The sequence below is a fragment of the Hermetia illucens genome, chromosome 2, assembly GCF_905115235.1.
Source record: "Hermetia illucens chromosome 2, iHerIll2.2.curated.20191125, whole genome shotgun sequence".
NCBI lineage: Eukaryota > Metazoa > Arthropoda > Insecta > Diptera > Stratiomyidae > Hermetia > Hermetia illucens.
Genome location: NC_051850.1, coordinates 22,928,864 through 22,940,681, shown reverse-complemented (window position 1 = coordinate 22,940,681; position 11,818 = coordinate 22,928,864). Strand labels below are relative to the sequence as shown.

At 45.2% G+C, this 11,818-nt stretch overlaps 2 protein-coding genes across 2 annotated transcripts; one reads left to right on the top strand and one right to left on the bottom strand.

Annotated features, from left to right (window-relative positions):
• On the top strand, window positions 1-4,642 carry LOC119648300 (ADP-ribose pyrophosphatase, mitochondrial). The gene is made up of 3 exons (XM_038049959.1): window positions 1-515; window positions 576-712; window positions 4,320-4,642. Exons 1-3 carry the CDS (start codon window positions 31-33, stop codon window positions 4,592-4,594), a joined length of 897 nt encoding a protein of 298 aa, XP_037905887.1. The 5' UTR covers window positions 1-30; the 3' UTR covers window positions 4,595-4,642.
• A 4,734-nt stretch (window positions 4,643-9,376) lies between these two features.
• LOC119649113 (CUE domain-containing protein 1) lies at window positions 9,377-11,583 on the bottom strand. The gene is made up of 3 exons (XM_038051113.1): window positions 11,316-11,583; window positions 11,072-11,250; window positions 9,377-11,009 (listed from the first exon to the last, which is right to left on the bottom strand). The coding sequence occupies exons 2-3, from the start codon at window positions 11,231-11,233 to the stop codon at window positions 10,416-10,418; spliced, it is 756 nt and encodes a 251-aa protein (XP_037907041.1). The 5' UTR covers window positions 11,234-11,250; window positions 11,316-11,583; the 3' UTR covers window positions 9,377-10,415.
• Window positions 11,584-11,818: the final 235 nt, after the last annotated feature.

Below are 11,818 nucleotides of genomic sequence, written 5' to 3'. Positions count from 1 at the left end.
ATTCGAACTGTCACTTTTCTCTTCAAGGTTATGTTTATGTTTATTTACCACAAAATACTCTTCATTTGCTGCTTTATGTTTGTCATGCTTAGTTCCACGGTCCGGCCAGGAATTTTCAAACACATTACATGCCGCAATGATTTCTACCCAAGGAGCAAAGTAAAACGCTTTCCCGTACCGGATGAACTTGTGTTTTGGAAAACGGACTATCCAGACTATGATCCCCCCAAATACACTTCGCCGGGAATTAAAGGTCAAAGCTATGCAGACCCAGATGTGAAGGATGCATCGTTTCATCCCGTTTGGAATTCTCTGGACCGGGGGGTGAATAGAGTGTCGCACGTTGGAGACTATTCGGTGGTAGATGGGTATCCAATCAATCCAATCGGGAGAACTGGGATTGTCGGTCGTGGATTGTTAGGAAGATGGGGACCAAATCATGCTGCGGATCCAGTCGTTACCCGGTGGAAGCGGGATGATACTGGAGAATTTGTTTTGAATTCCACTACCAGAAAGTTTGTATAGGGTTTTATCCTGTTTTTTAATTTATGGACTAATAACGTCGTGGCTTGCAGGAAAATTCTACAGATGGTTACAATTCAACGACATGACAACAAAAAGTGGGCGATTCCTGGAGGTATGGTTGACCCTGGAGAGAAAGTTAGCACCACATTGAAACGGGAATTCATGGAGGAAGCCCTGAATACATTTGGTAAGTAAAGAATAATCACGAGAAATTCACCTCAGTCGACGATGCAGGACGGGTTCTTGACGAATGGACGGCGTCAGGACGTAAGTGAATTAGTGTCCGCACGCTACATATTGGTAGCCACTCTGAAAAGACGGAGGAACTCGAAAGAGGCTATGGATATTTGCGCTCTAAAAAAACTAACTGAAAGACATGAAACGCGACCTGTAACGTGCCTTTCGATGACTACATCATCATTGCGGTCGATCTTAACGGTCATGTGGGTGAAAAAGCAGATGACAACAGGTGTCGCGAGAAAAACCCGTCTGGAGCGCGTAATAAGGGTGGCGAGCGTATAGTCGATTTTGCCGACACTTACATACTTGAGAATACATGGCCCATCAAATGAATGTCTCATTTTCCTATATTTTATGGTGGGAGCAGACTCTGCAGTCCTGTCCGGCAGTTGCTCTGAGTGTACTCCTAAACCTCTTCCCCTAGACCTCTTCATTGAATACATTGTAGCCTACAGTGCTGTCACACTACGCGAGGGCGGATGCTGGACAGCGAAGCGAAGCGTTCCTCAGCGAATCCTCCACACGAAAGGTGAACTACAAACTTCGCTGTGGACTTTCAAACCAGGCCAGAGTGGAAGTCCAACGGCAAATTGCACGGCTATGATACAGTATTTTTCATCGAGGGATCAAAGATGGCCTGTGGAGTCGGGATGAGAGTTTTCTCGGATACACACAGTGTATCCGAGTCATATGGTCTCCCAGGCTTCGCTAGTGTATTCCAAGCGGGAGTACTGGCAATACCTGGGTATGTCTGGGAACAGGATTCCGGCCCTAAGCATAACCTAGCCATTCTCACCGACAGCTAAGCGGCTGTTGGCACAACGAAAAAACGCGCTGAACAGTCTGGGCGACACGATCAAAGTTGGCTTCCTTTGGGTTTCCGGTCATAAGAACATAAAGGAAAAGGAGCGGGTTGACAGACTGGTCAGTCTGGGCTCTACTCTTGGGTGTCCTTCGGCGGGCACAGTCTGTGTCCCGTCCGCCCCGGGTGTGGCGACTGTCAAAGTTGAAATCTACTCGAGCTACTTAGTAGCCGCGGACCTTAGATGGTAAACGCTCACCACCTGTGCCAAGTCAAGGAGGATTTGACCCGCTTGTAACGAAAAAGCCGATGGCGAGAGCTCTTGTATCAGATGCGGGAAAATGCATACAAGACCGCGGGGATCTGTACAGGGCGCTGGTCTAAAGGGGACCATGTCGTCAGACTCGGCATCCCCTACAATATGCATTGCCGAAGTTCTGAAGCAGAGGGGGAAACCCTCAGGCATTTTTTTTTGCGATTACCCAGTTGTAGCGACTACGGAAACTTTTCTTTGAGGAGCGCAGAGAGGTCTCTAGCTGCAGGGTGGGAGAGCTGCTTCCTTTCGTGAATGCTACAGGCTGGCTCTGAAAATCTGGACCGGCTGGACTCTCCCTCCTTGCTCTTGTAATCGCAGTCATGGCCTTAATAGTTTGTGGCATCAAAACGGCGCACCACAAGGGGCTTGTCAAAAACCGACACTAACTCACAAAACATTTCGGACACTTCCGTTGCTTAATGACAAGAATAACACTTAGCTTACCGATCGACGAGCCATGACGGGTAGATGGCGGGAAAATTTCGAGTGGATTTCAACGGAAGAATTGTGTCACCCTCACTTCCTCAAGCGGTTCTGACATCTCAAGCAATTCCACCTGTCAGCGCAACTGGTGCTCAGATTCGGCGGGAAGGAAGACGGGGCGGCAACCCTGTCTGCCGAACCAAAACCATGTGGCCGAGGAGAACCTCCATAGTGGTGGCACCGGGAGACGCTGTATTACATTGGCTTGTCGGCTGTGATGCAGTAGGTGAATGTTCCACAGGCCTAATTAGGGCGATCAGACCCGAGTCTGCATGGGGACTCATCTGAAATGGCAATAGGTCACGAAACCTTACTAGGGGTATACTGGTACCATGGGAACCGGGATAGTCCCTGAATTCACATACTTCAGGTAAAGTCCTGTTGTATGTGCGTTCAGCTCGGTTGTTTGCGGTTGGCCCCCTAGTGGGTGCTTCATGGGGGTTGTGGTTGCATACAAGCGAACAGAGACCTTCGGATCTCCGCGTGGTGTTGCGTTTCAACACGGGTGCCGTACTACTTAGTTCGGTAGAGATTTAGGTTGGTTTTGCATCCACCAGTATGAATGCTGAGCCATGTACTCGGTATAGACTGGTACCGTCGTAGCCTGTTGCGGCGGGGCTCTGATTGTGGTCACAAAATCTATTCGTGTCTTAAGAAGACCGTGGGATTAGGTTCACGAGACAGGTACCCACGTAAAACATCGTGACGTAACTGTCAGCGAAACTGAAGCCGAAAAAGCGATAGAACAAATGAAATCGGGCAAAGCAACAGGACCAGACAACATTGGAAAGCGCCTTTTAGCACTCGTTTCGGAACCCTTCCCTCATTCGCATTCGCTCGACGTGGTCAGTCCATTGCAATTTTCGGATTTTGACTAGTGTCGATGCTGGTAGGTCATCAAATAATTCATACAATTCATGATTGTATCTCATTCGCATCTCATTCTTCCGGTTCGGTTCCGAAAATCTTTCGGAGGGCTTTTCTTTCGAAGACATGGACTTTCTTTTCCGACATTTGCGGCAAGGTCCACGTCTTGTGTCCATACAGCAGCACGACACGAACTAATATCTTGTAGATGTGTAGTTTATTGCGTTTGTGTACTTTTATCGATCTTATTATGTGAGGACCACATAAAATGCAGTAGTAATTCGCCTTTAGATTTCGTGTTTTTCGTTCCCGTTCTTCGAAAGTAGGGCTCCTAGGTAGACGAATTGGTCCACATTTTCGAGATTATTGTTGCTCGTTGTAATGTTCTGCATACTAGCAGCGGCCTTTCGAGTTTGGGTCATATATTTCGTTTTGGATTCATTGACCCTAAGTCCCACTTCATTCGCTGCTGTCTCGAACTGCTGGAACACTTCCTTCGCACGAAGCATAAATCGGTTAGAATATCCGCGTCGTCTGCATACGCTACCAGTTGCGCGGATTCTACCAGTAACGTACCTCTGGAACCAACTGAGACCACCTTCCTGACGACGTATTCGAGGACAAAGTTAAAGAGGGTGGGCGCGAGACCATCCCCTTGCATAAGTCCTGACATTATAAGAAAAGCTTTCTGTCAGCTCATTTTCGAGTTTTACAAGTCCTCGTTGTTAATCATTGTGGCATTCACTTGCCGGACTATGTTCGGTGGTGGTGTGGAAATGTGCCTTGATTTTGGACATATATGCCACATCGACAGTGTGATCTTTTAAAGTTTTCCACATTGATTTTAGGAGTCCAGTTCCTGTGACTGTTTTTGGCTATTCAACAACTAAGACTAAAATCTAAGACTTCGATATTTTTGGCTTCATGGACGTCCGGATCTAATGAAAATCCTTTCAGACTCAAGGGTCCCGGAGAACCCAGACCTTTGCTTATCTAAGCTGTTTGTCTGTTCAGAATATCTTACTTTCCTGCACTTAATCCCCATATTGAAATCCCAACAATAACGAAATTATGAATTATTTGCAGGTGGACAAACTGTGATCGAAGAATTTTTTTCAACTGGTGTAGAAATCTATAAAGGATATGTTGATGATTATCGAAATACAGATAACGCTTGGATAGAAACTGTAGCTTGCAACTTTCATGACGAAACCGGCGATCGAGTAGGGAAACTCAAATTAGAAGCTGGAGATGATGCAGCCAAAGTTAAATGGTTAGATTTAAATCATGAAGTAGATCTACACGCAAATCATGCACAAATTGTTGAAATGGCTGTGAAAAGACTAGATGCTCATTGGTAATGTATGAACAGAAAAATAAACCACAATTTTGTTTACGTAAGACCTTAATATTGTATTTTTGCAAAAATACCAACTAGTATTAATGGAATGACTCAGAAATAAGTAAAGCAATAGAGGTCATTTTTCAACCCTGAAGAGCTAGGTGAGCGGTTCCCGAAATATCCGCATTTGCAATTCAAAAATAAGAAATATACTTGTAAAAGGAAACGTCGTAGTCTCTTCCATTTAAGTGCAACTGTAACACTGGCCAATGGCTCCGTTCTATTTTGAACATTTATATTTTCATTCGAATTCACTCCCCACAATGCTTCCCATTTGATTATTAAATAGTTCGTCTTCCATCTCTCCTTACAGAGTATCTTTGAATGGTTGAACAGCGCCTTGGTTTTCTTTTTCCTGTGCTGTACCACAGAATATCATTCTGAGTTCTTTTTAATTTTAATTTTTCATCAATGACTATTGGCTTACAAATCTGGCTTGCTGTACATCGACAACCCTCGACTATTTTGCGATGTTTCGTTTCCCACTCTTTTGGGTAACATCACATCTTATCTCTTTCCAAGACCATAGCGTTCCCTTCAATAACAGCCACCGACCTGGATGCCATCAATTGCGCATTTGGACTTTCGAGCTTTATATTGAGTTCTTCTGATTTTGACCAAACCGTCCTTAATACTTTTTAATTCCTGTTACAAATACCCTGGAGCATTACTGTATGATTCGGTCTAAGTATTATAGCTGCAACAGTCTCGCATACGCAAGTTCATTCGATGTGCCTTCTTTGAGAAAACCTTCCTGTGCTTTCTCAATTTCCCTTATCTGCAACAATGTAGAATTTTTATTGACAGCTGTGAAGAGTATGGTTTAAGTCACCAATTAGTGCTACGACACGCTCTTTTGAAACCCAAACCCCCAAACTCTGGCGGGCACAAGGAAATATAAGGAGTTGCAATCAAACACACGGAGCTCATATCAATCGCCTGGTTCCAGATAAACCAGAGGTGTTTAGTGGCACCTAAATGTCCTTTGTTGCGCAATGCTCCTCTTCCACCATACAAATTTAAGCAATGTGCCAGGAGACGAATCTCTTGCATGTAGTATTTTTGCCGCGGTGACAACCGTAACTAGTACGATAACTCTGCTCAAAGCAGCTATTATCCGCTTCTACACCTTCCTCGTAGTGCTTGAAAGATGTATGATACAGTAACAGTATGGCTCACCTGCAGGTTTTCCAGCTTTAGATACTAAGACGAGCCACTCTGCTGGGAGATCATCTCGGCAATACATGATCCGTACGAGCTAGTAAACAGTTTCGGCTTTTTTTACCCTTTACGGCGATCACATCTTTCTGAGATTCCCCTGGACCTGGAGTTTTCTTAAGTGCCCTGAATAGAAATTTCAATGAAAAAAAGGATAATAGACGGGTCCTTTATTATTATTAGCTTCAGCTCCCCCCGGACTTCCCTAAATGCCCGCACTCTTCCTCCTCTGTTTTGCGCCAAATTTTCTTGAAACGGCCTACTCGTCGGCCATCATGGAAGAGTAGGTTGCATTGCATGGCGTAGCCAGCAATGCGAGTTCTTCGTTTGAGGTAGTGTCAGGCCAGCGTACGCGGATAATACCACGCAGGCATGTGTTGACGAAGTCTTGGAGCTTTTGAGTAACAGTGGAGTTCACTATCCATGTGCTCCTCCCATATAGCAATACAGAAAGAACACTAGCACAAAACAGTCTCAACTCGTTCTTGGTACTCAGATAACTGCATTTCCAGATTTTAGACAAGGCGGCGAAAGCGAATCTAGCGCTTGCGTGGGGCAAAATCCAGATCCATGCTCCGGTGAGAGAGCAAACCGATGTCATCAGCGACAAGGCAACATAATAAGAAGAGGTAAGAGATTTTACCTCGATACAGCACGTGACATTTTGTGCCATTTTATGTCGCTCTGGTAATCGCTAGTTCATCCAGAATGCCTATCCTGCGTAGAGCACTTCAAATACACGCTTTCGAGATGTTCTTTGATGCGTTGCAGGATTATTTTAGCTATTATCTTTGCGAAAGCAGGGAGCACCCAGATGCTCCTCAAATTTTCACACACAAAACAGGTCCCCCTTCTTTGGGATCTTGACGATCATCCTCTTCTTCCAATTTTTGGGAAAGGTATCGGACTTCCAAGATTTCCGTACGAGTAGAAGCAGTAGATATACATTAAGTGTCGATGCACCGATAAATAGCGCGTCAAGCGCAACACCTTTTTTCTGTTTGAGTGCATTTATGGCCGGAATGATTTCTCTTCTGCTTCGAGGAACAGTCCATATCCGCATGCTACGGTGACTAGCCATTTCATCCACATGAGGAGGAACCTCGCCGGATGTGATACAATTAAGAACCGAGGTAAAGTGGTCCTTCACCTCTTCCGCGCTCGTTATCGTCAACGATCATTGACGTCCTTCACAGGACCATCGTGGTAGTAGAGTAGAGCTTCCGTTCATCGATCCGATATTCTCAGGCAGGTCGCCAAAATCGTGTTTTCTCATCACATGTCCGTACAAGGTGTTGTCAGATCCCACCTTAGCATTCAGATCACCCATCAGGATCACAATGCCAACTTCCGGGTGCCTCCTCTGAACTGCGTTTAATTGCTCGCAGAAAGGATCCTTCTCTACTATATCGATGTACGCATGGCGATAGTTGACTGGCCGAAAGGTTTCGTTGCCGATCTCCACTACGAGCTAATTGCAGTCAACCCGTTGCGCAGTGCCGTCCCCACATACCCGAAGATGATCAGACCCGAGCCTGCAAGGGGAACCGGGATGGCCCTCGCCCTCCGAGAGCATATGCTCCAGGAGAATTCCTGGAGGATGCCGATCCCGGTTGGCCTCCTTGTGGGAGTTTCATAGTGGTTAAACCTACATCGTGGGCAGAGCTCCTTATGAGCTCAAGCGTGGATTTGCGCTCTGTGGCAGAGGTGTTAGATAGACTTTACATCCATTGGTATGAACGCTGAGCTCGCTCTCAATATAAACCAGTATCGCTGTGCCAGTCGTGGTGGGGCACTGATTGTGGTCTCTAAATCATTCCGTGTCCGAAGAAGGCCGTAGGATTATGCCTACACGGCAGGTGCTCACGTTAAAGCCCCAGGACCTTCCACTATATCGGGAGTCTCCGTTGGTGCGTAGCATTGCACAATTGTGATGATCCTTAACCTGGACCAGAATCTTACAGTTACAAGTCTGTCAGAACCGTCTCCGAAATCAAGAGACCGCGCCTTGCAGTAGTCGCCACAAGCAACCCGACAGCGAATTCGTGTCTGCTACCATTTAGCTTTCCAGTGTACAAAAACACATTGCAATTAGTATGGCAACAGGGAGAAGAGTGCTCTTTAGAGTCCTATAACTTGCTTCGCTTAGGCCCAGAACGTCAACCTTATATCTTTGAAATTCACGTTCAAGTTGGAGAAAGCGAGCATTCCGAGGACCCCCGCTACCGTCGTCGAGCAGTATGCGCACATTCCAAAAATCAATCCTAGTCAAAGGTCGTAGCCGTGAGAGCAACCCCTATCCGAGGTGACACACGACAAGCAAGGAGCATTTTGAATGTATTCTTAAGTCCCAACTCACGGGGCCCCTTAAGATGAACTGATTTAATTCGAATCTTAAGACTTCAATTTATGCTCGGAAAAAATATCACATAGTGAAAACCCAACGTAACTATTTTATGGCCCGCCATGCGCAATTAGACTATAACATTTCTATGTCCGCCACTGTATATTTTGTGGCAATCTTAAAATTTTAAGAACTAAATGTTCTGGTTTGCGTATAGCAATAGATTTGGCCATTTATTTGTATTTAATAATCTCATGAATCTGAACGTTAACCATTTTGTTTTTCCTGGTAGTGAGGTCTATCTCCGTCTTTTCGGATATCAGCAAAATGATTACCTCAGAACATGTGAAGTATTTCACCCACCGTTTCCAGAAACAATCTTATAACGGAGTGGATTTAGTAATATGTAACATTTCCTCTTTTTCTCTCGTTTTAGCACTCCTCCACGGGTGCGACCGAACCGTTATTTTTTCTATTTTAATTTTTCAGGTTTAACCCGTTCATCTTTCGGTAGACTCGCGTGAACTCCCATGTTTGTTGAATTTGCAGGTTCCGTTGCGGACCCATGCATCGGTGAAGGACACGTGAAGTTTTTTGTAATGACTCGTGAGGGGTCGAAGTGTTTAAAAGATTCCCCACATTCCCAAGCTTGGCTTGCATAGAAACAAACAAGCACGTGTTGACGCAACACTTCAATTGAGCTTTAATATTTGTGGACGTAAGGATGCGCCGTCGCCGCGTCGTTTTGCCATCTTTTCAGATTTTGAGATAGCACTCCCATCTTGGTGGTCAGGATAGTTTTTAACCATCGCATCCCCGCAATATCAAACAGAAAATGAAAGGAAATTTCGAAAGAAAGAAAGATTCGCAAAGGAACTTTTCGACTAAACAACCTTTAAATGTGCCGTTGCTCAGTTACACCACGAGAAAGTTCTAAAGCCGATTATGGAACTTAAACCAAATCCGATGCTGATCGAACAATCACCAGACGGGAAACCCTGCCCATCCGTACTTCGACTATCGACAAATTATTGATTTCTCTCCTTTACTATTTTTGCCGCGGTTTACCTCACTTATGTACTTGCTTTTCCTTAGGCCAGTTGAGGCACAAGTTCTTCAACAACTTAGGGACTGGAGGAATTATTTTTCTTCTATTCATACTCCAAAGAAAACACCGAATTTTTATTGTTATACTTTCAAATATTTTTTAATGATTTTCCTTAGTGTTACTTCGAAAACAAATTGAGATTACTTTAGCAGAAGGTAGTATTGCGGTCGCTAAATACAGTAGAGTCTACATTTCGCAGTCGAAAATAATTTACACTTAAATGCAAGGTTAAACAAACATTTCAACAACAATATCATAGTTACTGGTTTAAATGCGAGAACTAAAATGCTGAGTGAGCTATTGCGGTTGCACACCAACCGAGAACCGAGAACATCTGCGGTCCGGTCGCTTGCCAGCCACGCGTCAATCAATATTGCAACAACGTAAACGTAAAAATTAAAGCTGAATTTGTTAACATCTCCTCTGCCTCCTCTGACATTTCAAATATTACGTAAATTCTATGCTAATTATGAATGAGATTCAGTTCTGTAGTCGTAACTTTCCGCCCATCGTATATTTTGCCTCACCCGACTTTTTCTAAAAGAGGTTTTGATGTGGAGGGGAAGCACCGCAACCCAAACATTTCGTGTCGCTTCCCGCACTTGATTTAGATAATCCTTAGCCTAATTACTCTCATATTAACTAGATATGGATAACTTGGGGTATTTTGTTATGCTGCGACCCCGCCCTCGAGTGGGCAAGTCCGCCGAAAACAAATTTCATTGCACATCAAAAAAATACTTAAAACAATTGAGAAAATATCACTAACAATGCCGCATGCAGCACGCGGCAGTTTGTATAAAAACATGCTTGCAAGATTCCGTAATAAAAAATATGAGGGCGACATATAAAACCGTTTTCGTTTCTTACAATTAGCCAGCCTTTTCGCTTAGTTTACATTTTATACTTTAGGATATCGCACATGTGTTTGAGGACAAAGTCAAAACCGATGCCCGTTGGCACTCCAATCGTGTTACAACTAAGAATGGCTTTCTGAGGGTAAAATGAGAATAAGTTCCAAAGGAAATGTTTGAACATCGCAACAGATAAAATGCTTTTTCTTAAAACTCCCTAAATTCTAAAAATATCATTGCACGTTTTACAGTCCATTTACTTCCGAGTCTCGACTTCTCCCTCTTCGTCGCTGGGCTCCTCTTTGAGTGGTTGCGCTTCCGAGTGAGATCGCAGAATGCTAGGTTTCTTGTTTTTCTGCCAGGCGAACACCCGCGCCAGTTGCAGAAATTTCCGGCGAGATACCTGGCCCATGTGTTTGAGCCGCTCCTTGAATGCAGCGTCGTCCTCGTGGCGACCCTTGATTTCTTGCTCTGTCCCCAGCGCGTTCATAAACTCCTGGTTCCAACGCAGCTGCTTCATGAACTCCTTGTTTTGCAGCATTTTGGCGAAATGCTCGTCTGGAAGATCGAAATCAACTCGAATCGCTTCATCGTAAGTCATACGAAGGAACTCTGTCGGCAACGGAAGGAGCATTGGAGGATTCCAACGTCGTGTTGAGTCAGGAGCTGCGGCTCCGTCAGGCTCTTTTTCTTGCACGTTGTCCTCGTCGAGCAGAGACCGCTGCGGGTTGGATGGTTTGCGCCGAGCCAGACTTGGTATGACGAAATCCGCGGGATCTTGCCGTGACGATTCCTCGGCCGGTTTCCGAGTTGGTGTTGTCTTCTCCATTTCATTGCGCAAACTCTCGTTCTGCAAAAGCACACGAAAGGCTGGAATATGGTCCCAGGAGGAGGTACGTGTCAGCCATTTACCTGATTATCAATACTCATAGCCAGCAGCTGATCAATCGTCGCGTCCACGGCCCCGTGATTCGCCCTGAGCACCGCCTCGATCACGTCCCTGTCCATCTCCGGGAACATCACTTTGAAGTCGGACATGGCCTGCGAGAATTCCAGTTGCATTGTGGAGGCCATCCTCGCTTGTCTCAATCCTACGCAGACAGCGGAAATAAGCGAAAACATCAGGTGAAAATTATGCGCAAAAAGTGCGCCCTACCTCTTCCTAATTGGAGTCACTTAGCACCTAAAACTTGTGGCCGCGGACAAAGCTCGTGGATGAGATTCAACAGAGATTCCGAGCGGTGAGATTTCTTTAACAGCGCGCACGAGATAAGCGCCGCATCGTTGCTTGTTTTTGGTCTCGCGATAAGCGGAGGCAAATATTTGCTTTTTCACGATGTTTTTAATCAGCTGAGCCGACCAATGGGAGTACTACGTAAATGCACTTCGCACTCGGTTTTCGGGAGTGATTTTGACAGATCGAAATTGACACAACTAATGAGTAGACATTTGCCCGTGTATTTACTGGGACTTGGCATGGCGCGGCGCAGGCATGGTTTGCGTCCACGATGAAGTTATGGACTGATTGTAAGATGTCGCCCAAAACGCGTGACGTACTTCCTTTGTTAAAAGGGGATGTCCCCGAATTCGGAGAATAATTTGCTTTATAATGAAGTTCACTGTATCCGCCTAAGCGAATCGGCGTTCTACCGATTGCTC